The 18382-nt window shown below is 48.9% G+C and overlaps 1 protein-coding gene across 2 annotated transcripts in view; it reads left to right on the top strand.

Moving 5' to 3' along the window:
- The first annotated feature begins 227 nt into the window (after positions 1–227).
- NFYC (nuclear transcription factor Y subunit gamma) overlaps positions 228–18382 on the top strand; it is a 35899-nt gene continuing 17744 nt past the window's right edge. For both annotated transcript variants that reach the window (XM_086480352.1, XM_086480351.1), the window contains exons 1-2: positions 228–242; positions 18192–18304. In XM_086480352.1, coding sequence (XP_086336478.1) covers positions 18200–18304 — 105 coding nt within the window. In that variant the 5' untranslated portion in view covers positions 228–242; positions 18192–18199. The remainder of the gene's footprint in view (positions 243–18191; positions 18305–18382) is intronic.

The raw sequence follows: 18382 nt of genomic DNA, 5'->3' as shown, positions 1-18382 counted from the left end.
AGCGGAGATCTCGCGAGAGCAGCCCCGGGTCATGCGCCTGCGCAGTGCCGCGGCCCAGGGGAAAGGGGCGGAGACTCCGTACCACCGCCTCACGGATCCGCCGCCATCTTGTTTCTCGGCCGCTGAGCGCTCGCTCTGCTCTGGCCGCCCCCCTCCCCCTCCTTCCCGCCTCCCGACAGCCGGGCCGGAGGTAGCGCGGGCGCCGGGCGGAGGAGGTGGAGGTCGCGGCTCCGGCCGCCCCGGTGAGTGCGGGGGGAACGGGCAGGAGCGCGGCGGGGGGAGTCGGCGGCCCGTGAGGGGGCGCGGAGCGGGGGCGGCCTGAGGGGGTTCCCCCCACCCCCCTCCCGCCCCGGCGCCAACGGCTTCGCTCCGATTGGCAGAGCCGTACCGCGCTCGCTGATTGGCCCGCGCCGGGGGAGGCGGGCGAGGGAAGCTGCGCGCTGATTGGATACCGGGGAGCGGACCGGGGAGAGGACAGGAAGCCGAACCGTTTCCCCGCGCGGCACGGGGTGGGGGAGGGGCGCGCCCGTGGCTCACCCCGATGGGGTTGGGGGGGGCGGGAGGGAGCGAGGTCCGTGCGGTCCCGGGGCTAGCGGAGCGCCTGGGGCCCGCGGGCAGCGCCCGGGGCAGGTGCTGCCTGACGGGCGGCGGGCAGGGCAGGGGGCGGAGGCCTTGCCGGGGCAGCCGGGGCCTTCCCGGGCAGCCGGCGGGTGTTGGCGGCAGCAGGCCCGATCTGCCGAGCCCCGACAACAGATTTGCTGTGGGAGGGTTCGGTTTCATGTAGTGGGGACGCTCTGTTTTACCGGTATTTGGGGTTTTTTTCCGCTCAAGCCTTCGGGGGCTTGTCCAGAGTCTGCCTCGACGCTGTGTGGGATGCGGGGCCGGACCGAAGCTGGAGCAGTTGGGGATTATTTGTGGGTGTCTGGTAAATATCTGAGGGGTTGTTTAATCTGTACTCGAAACCCAGGGACACTGAGAGCTGTGAAAATACCTTGCACGTAAATATGATCTCGTCTCCCGAGATTCTGCTTTTTCCTGAGCCGAGAAAATGAAAATCCCAGTAACTGGTAAAGCATTATCCATTAAACGCGGTACGAGCATGGCACAGGTGAAAGCGAATTCTCTTTGGGTGAGAGTTCAGTCAGGTCGGTTTATTCTCTGGCCGCTTCATTAGTTGTGGAGGTGTTTGGGAGGTCAGGGCTGAGTGGTGGGCAGCAGGACAGGGCTGGCTTAGGCTTCATGTGGGCTGAGCTTTGTCCCAGGGTTGGGTCCAGAACCTGGAGCTCTGGCAGACTTCAGGTCGTTCACAGAAGAAGAAACCATAGCGCTGGCTGCTGCTTCTGGAGTGTGACTCTTTGTGCCGCCTTTTGAGACGCTTCTGCTGTTGCGTGAAGTATTCTCCACGTTCTTACGGGTAAATACTTCTTGTCTGCCTCAACAGCTGCCTGAGTACGGGCAGTTAAAAGCAGAGTCTCAACTGGCTTCACTTGCGCTGCCAACAGTCCGCAAGCACGCGGTTTAGCTTTTCCTCTAGTCCTACATCCAGAAAATAGACCTCCTGGGTCATCAGGCGTCGTTTGCTGCTGTTGCCCTTGGCAACGCCGCCTGTCTTTTCTTAGGCTTACCCGTGCCCTCCTTAAATGAGGTTACGTTTCTGGACTAGGCTGCTCCTGCTGGGTCTGTGTTTGGCTTCAGTTGAGCCGTGCTTAACTTAGCTCGGCCCAGCTTACCGCCCCTTAGGCATCGGTCATGGTGGTGACAACCTGACGTCACCTCGCCTCTGGCATCGCACGTGCCGTCATAACCACATTGGGTTTTGTCACGAGGGCTTCTTCGAGCCACTGGCTCCTGTGGGGCCTTCAGGCCGCTTGTGACCGCACCGGGTGGAGGATTCGGACACGTTTGGGGACGAACACAGAGTTCTTGGGCAAAGCAGAAAGTGGTGCCTCGAGTCAGACCCCTGCAAGCCCTGTGCAGGGGGCTGCTCGCTCCGAGCGAGGATGGGGAATAGGGTGTAATCCCACTGCTTCCCAGGTCGGCAGGGTGACCTTGAGCCGGTCGTTCATCCTGCACTGCCAACCCATGCCCTCTCGTTATTTTGCTCTCTCTAAAGACCAGTCGCGTCCCTTGGGGTACGTGAAAAACGTGCGGTGACGCTCCCTGAGAAGGGCCGCGACCCGCAGAGCGCCGCGACAGACGGCAGCTCCTGGGGCAGGAGCGCTCCTTTCTCCTTAGGTCTTCCCGGTAGCTTCGTACTTAAATCTTTCAGGTGGGATTTCGGCCATTCTGGAGCGTTTGCTCGACCGCCCCGCGTGATTTCACAGCATGAACAGCTGCAACGATTGACATAGACCCTTGAGGGCTTCCCAAAAATTTGGCTTTTTTTTTTTTTTCACTGACATAAAGAATTATTAAACACTGGGAGAGCTGTTCCCATGGCTGTGCCGGCTCGTACCCACACACAGGAGAGGGGCTCTCGCTCCGTGGATGACAGGAGGTCACGTCAGGGTGCGAGAAGGCACAGGGGGATGTGTTTGGGTGGTTGTTCCCGCTCGAAATACCAGCCAGGCGCTCCCCTCCTCAGCTGGAGAGGTGGTGGGCTGCTCGGGGTTAGTTCTGCACCGCCTGCAAGTACCTCGTGTACCTCTGCTAGTGAGTGTACCGCAGCTTTTCTCTGAGGAGTGACACAGGAAGAGAACAAAGCATTGGGAAATGTTGTTGGGGTTTTTTTTTAAGCCACGCTTTAACCAATTATATTTAATAAATCACCCGGAAGGTCTATTTTTAAATTAATCTCTCCTTGCTATCTGATTCAAACTAATTTAATCTGCAGGACTGGTTAAGCATTGGCTGCGCTTTGTAATATTTTTTCCTCCTCCGTGTATAATCCTCTAAGCACATTATTTTCAAGCGGTAAAATGCAGCTTGAAACCCGCTCGGGTGTTGCCGGGGCCTCGCTGGCGGTTGTGTCCCCGCAGAGGGTAACCACCGCCCGCGCTCCTCGGCTCTCGGTCCCAGCCGAGAGCTACCGCAGCGCTCGGGGAGGCCGCCGCGGGGGGGGGTCCCCGGTGCCGGCAGACGAGGGGCGAAGGCGCTGCCGGGGCTCGCTTCGCTTCCCGGGGCCTCCGGTGGGGAGGAGGTGTTGGGCCTGCTGAGGGGGGTCGGGGCTGTGCCGGGAAGGCGTCGGTTTGGGCGGCCGCCTGCTAAACCGGGGAGTTGATCTGCCAGGGGAAAAAAAAAAAAAAAAAAGCTATTTTTAATTTTTTTTTTTTTTCCCCCCCCGGATTATTTTGGCGTCTCTACGCGCCGTGTGCGTGGGTTTGAGCCGGGTCACCGCGCGGCCACACGAATGTTCTCGGTGGGAAGCGCCACCAGACGTTCGCTGCGGGTCCCCGGGGCTGCCCCGGTCCCCGCCGCTGCGCTCCCAGCCCCGTGATGCGGCGGGGGCGGGGCGCTACTGGAGTGACAGCCGCGCGGGCCAATGGGCAGCCGCCCCACGACCCCTCCGTCTGTTTGAATAGGAGCCGAGCGGCCAATAGGAACGGCCGGGGCGGGCGGTGAGGGCCCGGCCGCCGCGCTGCGGAGGGGGCCGCGGGCGGGGAGCGCGGCGGCCGGGCGCCGCTCTGACCCCTGCGCCGCCTCTCAAGGTAACTTTAAAACAGGAAGTAGACGGCGAGGTTGCGCCGCCGGTGGCAGCCAATGGGCGCGCGGGGCCGCCCCTCCCCCCGGCGGCGCGCAGCCAATGGGATCGAGCGGGGCGGGGCGGGCGGGCGCAGCAGGGTAGGCTGAGCGGCGGCTGTTAAAGGGGCCGGAGGCCCGGTCCAGCGGGGACGCGGAGTCCCGGCAGGCAGGGGTCAGCTCAAAGACAAAGGGATGGCGGGGAGGCCCCGGGGCCGCCGCCCCCCTCCGCAGCCGCCCCCCGACCGGTGGGCAGGGCCTGCGGCGGCCGCGGCCCGGTAAGTTGATCGCGGCGGTAGGAGCCGCGCTGGCTGGGGCGGGGGGCGCCTGCGGCCCGGCCCGGTGACGGGGGAACAGGCCCCGGTGGCGGGGGCTGCCCGCCCGGCCTCCGAGTGTCCCGGCCTTACGCAGCGGGAGGAGGAAGGGGAGGTCGGCGGGAGGGGCAGCCCAGGGGCGCGGGGGGGGCGGCGGCGGTAGGGGCCCGGGGCTGAGCCCCCGGTGCTGCCCGAGGCGCCGAGTATGGCTGGGGGTACTGCAGGGCCGCGCCCAGCGAGGGAGCGGAGCCGCGCCGCCCTGGGGCCGGTAACCGGGGCCGGGAAGGGGGGGGGCACAAAATGGCAGCGCCTCACACCCCCCCGCCCCCCCCCGGCTCCCCGGAGCTGCAGCCGAACCGCGAGGGTCTCCCCCAGCTGCCCTTGGCGGGGGCTGCCCAGCCGGCTGGGAGCTGGCCTGCGGGCACCCGTCGGAAACGGGGTTCCTGGGGGGCAATGGAACGCCCATCACCCCCAAACCGCCAGCCAAACTCCCGACAAGTATAAGTAGCCCTTTGTTTTCCTTTTTATTTGCAAATAAGCACTGAAGGTCATCGGAGCCCCGCAGCCCAGCGGTGACAGGCGGAGAACGGGGTGAGAGCGTGCCTTAGCTTAGAAGTTTTCCAGCGTAAAGGGCTTTCTCGGTAATCCCGGTGACACCCCGGGCTCCGGCAGGGCTGGGCTCTTGCAGGGCTCTGCCCGTCAGAGCGGTGCTGCAGCTAAAGTTGCTGGAGCTAGGCCTTCCTTCGCTAGCACGAGTGACCTTGAAATACCACTGCTCTGAGTTTCGAGAATGAAGGACAAAGTTTGTTTATGGCACTTTGGACTGGGGAAAAAAAAAAAAAAAAAAGAATCAAAGTGGAAAAATGAAGCTGCTCCCGATGGCCGAGGGCATGGAGGACACAGAGAATAGTTTGTAGATTAGAATTAAAGTTAGTTTTCAGCGAGGAGTCAAATCACATTGCAGACATTCCTTCTCCTCCGCTCCTACTGAGAGATGCTAAACGCTGCTATTGCCGTCCTTGCCTTCTCAGGGTGAACTGGGTGACAGGGCTTGAGTGTTCCCAGCCCTGCTCTTACCCTTTTTTTTTTTTTTTTTTCTGGTTGTTAATTGTTGCCCTTAAAAGTACTGTTTTGAAAATCAGAGGTAATTACATTGTGCAACTTATTTTTGTAGGGATGTTAGAAAAGCGGGACCTGCACGTCGGTGTCAGCTGCTAACAAAGGACTGCGTCTTGGGGCTGAACTTCAACCGGAATGGGCTTTGAATTGTTACAGCCTTCAAGTGTTGTTTTGGGTATTTTAATTTGAATTAAGACTGGTGAATAGCATCACCTTGTCTCAGGCAAAGCTTATTCAACTTTCTGTGGTGTCTGGCATGTCATACTAGTTTCAGTCCGAGAAGGGGGCAGAATGAGAAACGTCACCGTAAGTCATCTGTTAATAATGGCGGCGGCTCCGGTATGTTAGTGGAATAGCAGTAACTTCTGTAGCAGGCTGTTGGCCAGAATCAGGGGATTTACTGTGAGAGTGAAGGTCATTGTTAGCATCTTTAAGCAAAAATGAGGCATTTTAAGATTTTAATTTTTTTCCCTTGAAATTAGGGTATATTCAGTTGCTACGTGCTTTTAAGCGGTGTCAGAACGCGAGGGAATCTGCAGCTACTGTAAGATGAAATAAGAAATCCTGCAGAAGTCTTTGTTACACCCAGTGTTTATCAGATTTCATTGCTTAAGCTTGCAGGAGGTTGTAGCTGTGTAAGGAGAGGTGCTGCTGGATCTTTCTAGGTCAAGAGCAGCAGGAAAAACCTAAAGCTTTTGCTAGCGCCATAAAGGGATTTATGAACAAATTACACCGGTTCCTGACATTTTCTTGCAGCGCCGTAAGGGAAGGGAAGGTCCTTGGATCCCATTTTATGCTGCTCGGTGGCGTTTGTGTGTTCCCTCTGCCCCAAAGGTCCCCTAGGCTTTCCTAGTAGTTTTACCTGCTGGAAACGCAGGCTCAGAAAACAGGCTCATCTTTTTATTTAAAGGACTTTTCCGTGCTTGTTTTTTGTGCTAACTTAACTGGCAGAGCAGTAGCGAAAGTTTAAAGGACAAGTTTATTGTGGGAAATTGCTGGCCCTGGGTCGAGCACCCCAGTGGCTGAGAGGAGGAGGATGCACGTGTGCCTTGCTGCGAGGGTGGTGGGTGCTCGCAGGAGGTCACCTTTCAAGCCAGTGTATTTGGGTTTGGGTTTTGGTTTTGTTTGGGTGGGTTTTTTAAATCAGACTAGTATCTTACATTTATATAATGCAGCATGACATCTGCACTTTGATAGTGTTGGCACATGAAGTGATTTCTTAATTTCAGGGCTTAGTGATCTGTCCATGTTGCAAGTGAATTAAATTTGTGTGGTTGCTAACTTAAACTTTAATTATTATGTTTTGATAAAGACGACAGCAAAATTATGTTTCAGAGGGTCAAAAAATGTAGCAGCTGTTACAAGGGACGCTGACAGCAAGATCAAGCTTCAGGATCCCTGCCAGAGCTTCCCAGGAGTTACAGAAAGGTTCTTTTGGTTTGTTTTCAAAAACTTAAGTTTTTCTACATGCTGAGATCTCATTGAGGGGATTTTCTTCCATTGTTTGTTTATAACTTGCTCTACTACTTGGTCACTTCCTGATAAATTCAAAATGGGTCACTTTTGATTGTCTTTTTTCATTTAATGAAGGTGACCCAGAAGGGCATAGATTTGCATGTTTGTAATACAGGATCGTTTTTTTAATTTTTTTTTTTTTAAAAAAAAAAAAAAAAGAGAAAGGCCTGATTAGCCCATCCTGTCTGTATATTGAGCAGTGCAGGTTATGCTTCATTTAAGCAAGATGTGCTGATCTCAGGAGGCGAAAGGCTTATGGTTGTTTCTAAAAAAGTAATTATTTTTAACTTTTGCAAGATGCCATTTGATAATTTTACTTACAAAGTGAGTAAAGAAAGTAATAGGAATAGTGTAAGAATAAGAATATTAGAACTGAGTATTAGAATAATCCCTATAGAAGAATAACCCTGGAGCCCCGTAAAAGGCAGTACCTTTATTTGGCTTCTCTGCCCAGGATAACAAAGTTTGCAGAAGACATGCCCAGTTACAGACTGGTATGGCCTTTCACTCTGCTTTGGAACTGTCGCAAGTTCTTGTGAATAACTTGTATTTGTCGTTCACGCTTCTCTAGGTTGTATCTCTGCTGTCCTGCTGTGGTTTGAGTCATTCTTTGCCTTCCCCTCTTCCCTCTCTAGCAGCACGGTGGCGGTTGAGCCTAAAAATGCAGCAGAAGAGCAAAGAAACGCTCAACGCTTAGGCTTTAATTTTAATGCAGCCTTAACTTTGCCCTAAATGTGCTGCAGCATCTGTGTGTTAGCGCAGGATCATATGACGGCTGTCTGCTCCAGCTGCCGCCTGGGTCCCCCTGTAACTGGGAGGTTAATAGCGAGCACCCAATTTAGCTTTTTCAGCCAGTTAGATTGTCTGGCTGTCAGAAGGATGAGAAAATGTGAGGCCACTCATACGACTTTTTGTATAGAAACTCTTGATTTAATGCAAAATTATTTATGAATAATCCAAAAATATCAACTAACATTAAAAAAACCCCAATCTCTGGGCTGAATATCTGTTGAATCCACACTGTCCTAACAGGCATTTTGCTTGTGCTTGCGCTCCAGAGCAGTAAATGTGTGTGTTGCATCACCAGAACTGCTGCTGCCTAAAATGCAATATCAGAGAAACAGGCAAAGCAACCCAAACGCAGGTCAGACCCCTCCTGCAACACCCCTCTTGCTTTTGTGAGCTGTTGGGGGCAGTGGTCTGAGATGGTCTCTGCGACAGGGGCCTGGGTGGTGATACCAAGTAGATGCCACCAAAGCTGAAAACTGTCATTGGGTTTTGAAATAACTTGAAGCACTTTCTGGCTGAATGAAGCCTGTCACTTGGTTAACACCGCTGATGCCAAAATAGTGCCTGTGGGCCTGAAAATATTTTTGTTTGGTTTCATCTTTAACTTATTAATATACCATATGCTGTATTGTTTCCGTTGGGGGTATGTGACAAGGAACTTCTGTAGTGCGAGTACCTGATGGCACTATAGTTGTGAAATTTCATTCCCATCTGGTACAAGTCTGGGGGAGATGCCTCCTGCCTCTGAGAGCAAAGCACCACCTTAATGTTTCTCACAGGATTTTTTTTTTTTCCTGTAAAAGTGCAAGCACACAACTATTCAAGACTGAGACCATGTAATTTTGTGAAGGTGAGTTTGGTATCGCTTTTTTTTTCTCATTACCCTCATTAAGGCTGCTGTTAAAGGGAAGCGAGTGACATACATGTATGGCAGGACTGGGAAGTATGTTGTGAGGTATGCAGCTTTTAGTTTCTTTTAAATTTATAAAGCTGCAATACATAACATCAGTTTTATGCTAAGTTGGTTGAGATTAAAGTTTATAAGGTGAAGTACATGATACAGAGTATTGTTTTGGTATGTGCCAACTGTTTTATCATGTGAAGTAGACTTGACTAACTTGAACACACTTTACTTAAAAGAGCTTTTCCATTTCTGCTGGGTGTTTAATTTAGGAGCTAGAGAGGCAGCACGATTCATCTTAGGCACTTGTTATTTGTCTGGGAATTTTCTTCCTCTACTTCTTACTCTGTGTGCTTGCCTGCCAAAACTGCACCGCAAAGAGCCACTATTTAATAATGTTTAACTGTTGAAACACCAAATATCAAGTGTGACCCTTGTGCTCTTTCATTCAAAGAAGAAAGGAAAGTAAAATAACCAGTACAAACAGCAGTCCAGATTATTTTGTTTGCTTTACCTTTTTAAAAAGAAACAAAACTAGCCTGTGCTGTTTTTTGTGGTGTTCTAATATTTGCAGCCTCAGGTTTGACTTGGTGCTGCACTGTGGGGAGGTCACTTCTTGATTCTGTAGCACAGTTTGTGGGGCTGCGCTCTGCTTCTGGTGGGTTTCTGGTACCAGCCTTAGTGTTTTTGGGTGCGCTCCCAAAACCCTGCCTAGCGTTAAACACAGTCTGTGTGTGTCTTCAGTCTTTCTGTGCCCGAATGAATGTGGACTGCTGCTGGACAGAGGCCTTTTAGCAGCGCTGTTAGTACTTGGTGCATTGCGAATAGAAACTCAATGCTTCTGTAAAAGCAGGCATTATTCCTGATTTTTTTTTTTTTTTTTCTCCTGAAGGAGTAAAGCCAATGGACAATCACCTGCCCCAGACTGCAGCATACCAGTCTGCACTAGCAATTGCCTGTCACTGCTAGGTCACACTGTCTTCGGTGTGAGGGTGTAAAACTCAACACAGTTTCTCTGAGTGCTCGTGTGTGCATTCAGTAACGTGTCTGTGCTGCAGGATATTCTCTTCCCTGTGCAGCTGAAGCAGCTTTGGAGACTCGGCTTTCGTTCCTGCTGAGCGTGTAGCACGTGTCTTTGTGCGAGGCCATTCCCAGCTCGGTGCCCAGTGAGAGGTACTGGTTCGCTCACAGTTTGGTGCAGCTCTCTGCAAGATCAGGGCTGTAACTTCGTCGCACACTCGGTATCGGGAAGGTTATCTGGCCGGTTTTGCTTTGCATGAACAAAGCCAGGGTGATTACTCTGGCCCTGCCACCTCCCCTCCAGAGGAGCTGGGATCAGCTCTGCTGCTCGCTCTCTCCTTCTGTTGAGTGGGTAGTGGAGAGGCAGCTCTTACCCCAGCTTGCCGAAACCCAGCTGCCAAGTGTCCGGGGATGGGAGAAGGGAGGAGTGCGGTTCCTGCCGCCGGTACTGGGGTGGAGAGGGGGAGAGTAGGAGGCATGCCTCTGTGTGATCCAGCAAAACATCGATTGCAATGCTCTTAGCAGCAGATCAGCAGTGGGAGTGGTGCAAAGCAGATTTGGCCCTGCTGGCTGCTGAAACCAAACTGCGCTGGTTTAACGAGTTGTTGGTGGTGTTGGAAGCGGTAATCCAGATCCCTCTCTCTGACTTTGTAACTGATTTGGGCTTAACTCAAATGCTGTGCCTCGCGTGAGTGAAAACAGAAGTAATGCATTAGAGAGGCATTAGGGAGCTAACGTGGAAGATAGAATAGTCTGCTGCTAAATATTCACAGAAAAAAGGGCCAGAAGGCACCTGAAGAGGTCATCTCGTTCTGCACTAAGACAAGATCAGCTCAACTTCAACACCGGTTTGCAACCTTCTCGTAAAAATCTTTAGCAATAAGTACTCAATAGCCTCCGTAGGCAATTTAGTGCAGCATGTAACCAGCCTGACTGTTGCGTTCAATTTTAATTTTATCCAACAAGAGGAATCTACAAATACACACCTTGTCCAGCAGCCTGGAATGATTCTCCCATCAGCTGAAATCAACCGCTTACGGTGCCAGCTATATGCTTAGAGGGTTGTGTGCATGTAATACGGCAAGAAGGAACGGATAAAAATAAAACTGAGGAATTGCAAAAGTTTCTTATAATAGCACATTGGAAGGAAGCGCTTGTGTTTTGAATTATGTTGGTTTACTGACAGCCTCTTGAAATTGTTTTTAAAAAGTTGAAAGGTTACATTTTCATCGAGAGCAGAACTTCAGACTTTCCTAAGTTTGTGATCATCCCTTTTTTCCACTACCTGAAAGACTGCGTTAGATTTTATAGCACTATTTTATAGAAACAGAAGAGAGTTCCCATATCTTTTGGATAAAGAAATCTGGTGTTAAAGTCTTAAGACTTCTGATTTTGGCCTATGGTTTAGCTATAACGTTATTCGTAATTTGTTGCCTGTGCATAATGATAGAAGTTTTTATGCTTTAATAATAACGGCGTCGTTAATGCTGTGATGTGCTGAATTGATTGTGCTGTGTATGTAATGCTATGGATTATATAGTCAATTATGTTTCGTCTTTAAAATCTTGCTGCTCCCTTTTTACTATGATGTGGAGTATTGGGTTTTTTTCAGAGCTGATCCTGTGTCCAGAAAAACACTGTATAAATCTCTTCAAGTGCGGTGTTTCCCCTTCTCCCCCCGGTGCTTGTTTGGGTGATGTATTATAGGCAACACCTTTTCTGTGCTGTCTTGTTGACACACCAAAGCTGGATATGAGTCTCAACTGGATGTGTACGTTGAAGCGGCTCCTCCTTTCAGAAGGCGTTTGGCACGTGTAGCGATGGCAGCACATGCCAGCCTGGCTCTCTCCAAGCCCCATTCCCAGGGCGTGCATTCCCTGTTTTTTCTCATGGAATCATTCAAAACATCAAGAGCCAAAGGCTCGTCTGTCGTAACGCTGGATCCCTGCGTGCTACAGCTTGTGTCTTTCCTTTTGCTTCAGCAGGGCCAGGCACAAATCTTACTGATTTTTCCATCTGCTGTAGAGTTTTGGGCCACGCTATGGCAACATCGTTTTTTTTTTTAGACCTCTAGAGGAAGATTTCAAACTTGGTTTGTTCAGCTCTTGCCACTGGTGGCAGCTACCAGTTCTTCATCAGGTCAGAAGCGTGCCGTGGAGATGGGGTTTGTGTACGGTTTTGGTGGAATTGTGGCTGCAGTGCCTGGTTTCGTAGCTAAGAAACCTTCTGTAGAGGACGATACGCTAGTAGTGTGCCCATCTAAGATTGCGTTCCCGGTGGCCATGTGGAGACCTCCATCATGTGCTCCCTCATGTTGCTGTATCAGAAGTCAGGTGAGTTCCCTCGGCAAGTCTGAATAGCTCTGACCGCTTTCCTGGCCAAAGCTAGAGCTGTGACGAACAGGAGGTGCAGAAAACTGATACAACACAAGGCCTGTGGCGTTGGTTTGGAAGAAATACCTGTCCGTTTGCAGTGCCAACGTGACTCAAGTTTCTGAATTGCATTATTGGTTTAAAAATTTTACATAATTGAGTGGGCAAGGTATGAATATTAAGGTAGAAGAAGAAACCATTGATCTCAAACACAATTAAGAACTATTTTTACACCACCACTGCCACCCCTCAAAAGCAAATGAAAGTAATTCTTGGCTGTGGTTCTGGCACTTTTGTATTTCCAGCCAGCTATGCACTTGGGCTGCTTGGCCTCTGTCTAGTGAACATATAGTTTGGAACTGTACTGGAAGTAAATTTGATCTTATTTCATGAAAGGGAGGCTGTGCTGAAATTACCAGTGTTGATTTGAGTAGATCTTGAAACAGAGAAAATGTACAGTGAATCAAAGCATGGGAGCTCTGTGGAAGCAATTTTAGACCATTAACATGACTTCTCAAAGGTTTGGTTTAAAATAAGGTAGCGTAGGGCATGATGTCGTGCCAAACGAGATCTACAGCACAGAGACAACGTTTCAGGATGCCTTTGACCATTCTGATTGCTGCCGAGACCAAAGATTGCTGTCGTACTCCACTTCAAACTCTGTGTATATTCTGCATTGGATATTCTGATACTGCAGATTGCTCCAGTTGAAGTAAGGAGAGCAGCATCTTGCAGAGGGTATGTGGCTTTCTTTCGTACATGGAAGACTCCTCCTTTCCTTGCATTGAAAGAAATTGTTACTAAATTCTTATAAAACCGTATTTATTCTTCTTGTGAAACTAGTTCTTGGTTGCTAGATTGTTCCTTCTGATTCTGGCAGGATCAGGTGTCTGGCGCTTATTGCCACACAGAGCTCATTCTTCAGATATGCAAGTGTGGCTCTGCACATTTTACTTTTAAATCAAGGGACAGGCTCCCAAAACAGAACGCTACAGTTTTGAGAGTTGGTGCATCAGACTGGAAGTATCACAGAATGCTGGGATTAGGATTTATTCTAAATACTCACTTTTCGGCTCTCTGGCTCTATTTTTAATTCTTCAGACTTCCAGGTTTTTTGCTAGGTGCTCTGGCATTGGTTTTTATTCTTTGCTGGTAGAGATGGTATATTTAAAAAAAAAAAAAAAAAAAAAGAGGAACTGCATTGCTTCTTTTCTCCTTTCCTGTAACACTTGCGAGTTTTGTGGGATAGTGGATGTTATAAAAACAACAGCATCTTAAGAAGAGTTATGTGGAGGGTTGGTTTTGGGGGGTGGGAGCCTTCTAAATGCTGTCGATGTGGAGGTGATTGAATCCGGCAGGGGGGATTTGTTTTTGCAATGGTGGTTTTCAGAAATACTTGTGCATTATCCGTATTTGTAGCTGTAATCTAAGGATGTTGAGGCAAAACATTTGCCTGAGCTTCTGTCTAATTTCTTTTTTTTAAATCTTACTTCAGATTTAGCCGTCTTTTTAAGACGCTGGGATGGAATATGCTGCTTCTGCCATGTAATACAATGCCGTGTAAACTGGGCTCTTTCCCATAACGCAAGTCATGGGAATGTGACTCTGCTATATGCAAAGAACTTGACATTTCTGATACCAGCAGGGTCCATGGTACTTCAGATGATGTTCCTGAGTTACTGCCTCCTTCATCGAGAGCCTCAAGGCTTGTCGGTACTTCCCTCTGGTTTTTGCCGTTTGCATATTCCTTCAGATATTTGGATAAATTTCATTTGGATCTGCTCTCCACCCAGCTGATTTTGTTTGGTTGACTTCTTTGTCAAGGCCAGCTTGGGAGTAACTCAAAAGTAGGCACGTCAAAAGCTGTGACATGACCCTTCTGGCCGGGGAGGTTGTCCTCCAGTTCCCGTTCCCAAGCTCACTTGGCAAGCGGCACTGGCAATGCCCGGGAACGTCCAGTGGCTGTGGCTGGCAGCTGCTGCTCCACTGGCTCTGGTGGGCTGTTCCCGGCCGTTGGTTTTCCAGAGGAAGGGCTCTGGGTACCTGCTCCGGGTGGAATCGCAAGATCAGAGGTCTTGGTTTTATTTGTGGTTACTGTAGCTTGTGTTTCAATAGCAGGTTCTTGCTCAACCGTGCAGATGGTAGGCATCCACGGTGAGACAGCTTCATTTGACTGCTTCCCCCTTCCCACAGCATTGAAGAAAGCACAAACTAGTATCTGTTTTTTTTTTAAAAAAAAAAAAAAAAATCAAACAAAAAAGCAACCAAAAAAAATAACCACAGACACTGGAAGTGTCTTCATGCTTGCTTTGTGCTCCTCTGAAGTGAAGCTCTTAAGTGTTTGTCAGCTGCCACAGGATTTTGTAAGTTTAACGTTTGTAAAAGGTGTTCTGCTCCGGTGAGCAGAAAAGCTCTAATTGCAAAGTGTTGATGTCCTAGTTCTTGAGATGTGCTTGCTAATCTGCTCTGTAATCACCTGCGGGCGTTTTATGCGTCGGCCTCAGCTTTTTGGCCTTCGGTTTCTTTTTGCCTTAGTCTTGAAACAAAATGTTTGCTTCATGGAGCGTGTGTCAGGCTGTGTGGACCGGGTTGGCTCTTGTGCAGCAGATGTATCCCAGTCTCCCCTGTTCTTACACCCTTATTTCTTGGCTGTGTGGGTTTTTTGGGGGGAGGTTGTTTGCTTGTATCTGATTCAGTAACATGTCCATGTTGTGAGTTAGCGTGGATTGCGTGCACCTCCTCATCTAGATTCTTCTGCACAAGCATCTCTGCATAGCCTGGTCTTTAGGTTGCGGGCTCCTGGGACTCAGGCTGGTAGTTTAGCTAATCCGGGGTCGGTACAGCACCCCTGTTTGCTTGGGTGCAGCATCAGGCGCACCGGGGAGATGGTGGCTTTTGTTCAGTAAGCGTTGTGCGAAGCAGCAGCGTGCCAGGCTTGCGAGGTACTTGCCCTGCTTCTGCGGGGAGATGCAGTGTTGCTGGAATCAGCAGGTTCTCTCTGGTTGCGGTTACACTTTGTGGCAACGGGAGATGGACTTTGACTTCTGTTATTCAACAACAAGATGGTGCCAGTAGCCAGTTTACTCTTAAAACTTCTGAGAGACCATACCCTGCATTACGTGAGTGCAGGGCGGGGAGCAAGGGGGATCCTCAGAGCACCTCTCCCCTTCTGCATGGGGTTGGAGGAAATCTTTAGAGGATGAAGTATAATGAAGCTCTAAAATTTCCCTGCAAACTGCATATCAAAAAAGACAAACAGGTTTAGACACTGAAACTGCAAAATCAGAGGAATGCCTCCCTGTTAGCTTTGGTGGGCTTATCTCCTGTTGCGTGCTTTGGCATTTTTTTTTGTTGGCACTAATCCTGGTATGAGGCATTCTTAGAAGAGAACATAGCTTCCCCTTGGGAGAAGGAACTTACCTAATTGCACAGGAATGGTTTCATTAGTAAAGTTTGTCACACAGAGCCAATGCTGTAGTTTTGCATGATAGTTTGGGGTTTTCTCATTTCCTTACAATCCTCCTCCAACGCTTGCAAGCGCCTTCAGCGCTGCTTATGTGTCTGTATTTTCATGGGAAGAAATTACTGTAGTAATGTTCTGAGCAGTTAACCTGCTTAGGCTTTTATTTTGGAGTTTATAGTGATTTCATTCTGTAAGTTTTTTTTTTTCAGAAAATCAGCCTATTGGTGACTCTCTTGTTTCTACTCTTACTCAATTTCCTAAGAATTATCGTAAACAGTCACTTGAAATAGCAATTTTCCCTTGAGTCTCAGGCTGTTTATTTTGCGTTCTCAAATCAGTCCTGTGTTTACCTTGAAGATAGGATTTTTTGGTATTCATTGACAGGACTCTTTAAATTGTAGATGACTGGAGTAGACCATTTCTAGCTCTTCCTGAAATCTGAATGAATACCACAGAGGCATATATTTAATGCAAGAAATTTGCTTTTCTTTGCAGTAGTGGGTAAAGTGGTGGTGGAGGAATTTTCTTCCTCTTTACTCCACTAGCTTTTTTTCTCTTTTTTTTTTTTTTTAACCTTTTATTTCTTAGGGTTATGTAGAGCATTATATTCCAGTACAGCATTTAAGTGGGTTAAATGCAAGCAATTTGTATTTTTAAATAAAGCCTTGAAAAGTGATTTGGCTTGTCTTCAAAATGAATTGCATCTCCAGTTGCAGAAAAGACCCCGTCTAGTGTTAGTGTTGACATATTGCCAGTACAGAGCAGATTTCAAGGATTAGCTTTTATTTATGTGCCTAAACTATTTTTTTTTTGTCTACATTTGACGATTCAGATCAAGGGGAGGAGAATCAAATGCCAATTTAACACTCTCATTAGAATATTTATCTCTCTGTATTTTCTTATAAATACTTGAAATATCTTCATTTGTAGGCAGATAGTATTATAATGCAAATAGCTGTTGAAGAGTCATCGAGTAACTTGTCAGTCACTTCTTTCCATGGGGTCCTTACCTGGAGTTCTTCCTGTCTCGAACTCCTGGTTTGAGACTGTAAATACGATCTTCTGACCTCCTTTTTGTCATCCCCTGTCAGAATCCCCTTCGGCTCTTCCCACGCCTCCCATGTCCCCTTCTCAGGTTGATGAAAGACAAATTCAGCTGTTCAGAGTCTGCCTTGGAAAGTGTAGGCTGCAGGAGGTAATGAACTAATTGTCTGACATTCATCTCTTTGATCTGTTAATAAGATTTTATGGATCGTCGTTGCTTTGGAATAGTAGATTTTGCAATTACTGGCAATTGGCCGCTGCCTCCCGTCGGTATTTTGGTGTGTTGTACAGTGTTGCTGTGCTTCCCTTCGGCTCGAGGAAGGATTGAAATAAACCTTTACATGGCGGATCAAAAGCAAACGGGGATTGTGCCTGTCTGTGTCAGAGCTAAATCTGCTGTGTGTCTTTTTCCATTACATGGCAACGCACAAATACCTGTGTGTATCTTGAGCTCTTTCCCTGTAGAAAATGTAGCACCCTTCCTCTCTTGCTGTAAGTTGAGAGACACAGAGACTTATTGTTTGTACATGGTGTGTGTGTGTCATTCATGGAAACTTCAAAGCTGCTCTGGGTGACCCTGAGAGCGTTTAACGTCAGTGACTCGCTGGCTGCCTCTGCTCTGCTGGCTTGAGGAGCGAGCGGTGCCTCTTCTGGCATCCGCCAAGATGCTTTTTGTGCACAGGAAGCACCGAGTCCCGTCCTGTGGGGTTGTGTCTCGGCAGGTCTCTCTGTGTGCCTGTGCTTTTGGCACGTCTGCCCCCTCATTCCAGGCTGCGATCCCTGTTGGGAATCCTGCCGGAGCCACACGCTCCGGTCACACAGAGGAAGCCAGCAAGGCTGGTGTGGATGTTCCAAGGGATTCCCGAGCTGGGCATCTGACTTCGTTAATATTAACTAGAGGTGTCTTAAGAATTCCGTGTCAAAAAGGCAAGACTTGATCTAGGCGTTTATGGCAGGGAAAGAAACGTGTCAGCTGGAACTTGAAAGGTGCCTGGACAGTGCCACGCGGGCTGGCACCGTCTCGGTCACCCGAGGATGAGGTTGATCAATGCTGCATGTCCTGACCTCTTCATCATCTTCACTGCAGCACAGCGTGGCTATATGGGAAAATCTGAACTCAGTTATTGTCCCTTTATTTTTTCCTTATAAGTTCCTGATGACTGCTGATAGATACTATAAAGAAAGCTGTTTGCAAAGGTACAAGTCTTAATGAATGCACAGGCAGTGTCCAGGATAAATTTACTAACAGCCAGACTTGCTTAACATCCTCCAGTTGCAGAATACTAAATGACAGGCATGGGGCTTTTTAAAAATCATTGCAATTAGAAGATTGAATTTTAAATCTTACTTTGTGCTTTTGACGTTCTGCGTTATACAGACTGTTAAATTCCTCCTGTTGGTATACCCAAGGAGGAGAGGGGTTTTAAAAATAGTGTAAAGCCACAAAACCTGATGCCTTTCAAACAGGCAGAGAAGCAACTGTTTCATTGCACTTCTTAGAAATAATACCAGGCCGACATTGACATTCTGGTTTCAACTTGAGGGCAGTTTACTGCTGTATCCTGCGCTGTTGTTGGCTGTAAAAAGCAAGAGAAAAAATAATTTTATAATAGGGGTGCACTGGAATGTGAGCTGTGACCGGGCATCCCTTCTCTTTTATAACTCCCTGTGAAAAGGCAGAGCTCCAGTAGGGGAGTAGAGACTATTCTTGCTTTCAGTTCTTTTTTTTTTTAATGTTACTCTTCAATCTTTGGAAAAACAAATAAAATTTTGAAAAACAGTTGCAGAGGCTGTGAGTATCTCTACATTGTTGCTGTGAGATCGGGGCGGGCATATCTTGTTTTGGGAGTTTTCCAGAGCAATTAGCCAGGCTGGCCCTTTCCTGTACTCCTGGGAATTGTAGGGAATCTCTGGGAGCCTTTGCCTCCCGCCTCCCACCCTCTCCCATTGCTAATGCTTGTTTTTGTTTCTCCCAGCTACCAGAATGTCCACAGATGGTGGCTTCGGCACAGCCAGCAATAGCGATGCCCAGCAAAGCCTCCAGTCCTTCTGGCCACGAGTCATGGAGGAGATACGCAATCTCACGGTGGTGAGTGTCCTCATCGGTTGTGTTATTTCTGAAGAACTGAGTGAAAAGTGCCTGGTCGTGTCTGGCAGCAAGATAAAG

This window comes from Leptosomus discolor, chromosome Z (genome assembly GCF_034619465.1).
Source record: "Leptosomus discolor isolate bLepDis1 chromosome Z, bLepDis1.hap2, whole genome shotgun sequence".
Lineage (NCBI taxonomy): Eukaryota > Metazoa > Chordata > Aves > Leptosomiformes > Leptosomidae > Leptosomus > Leptosomus discolor.
The sequence above is the reverse complement of the archived record's forward strand: the minus strand, read 5'-3'. Positions and strand labels throughout refer to the sequence as shown.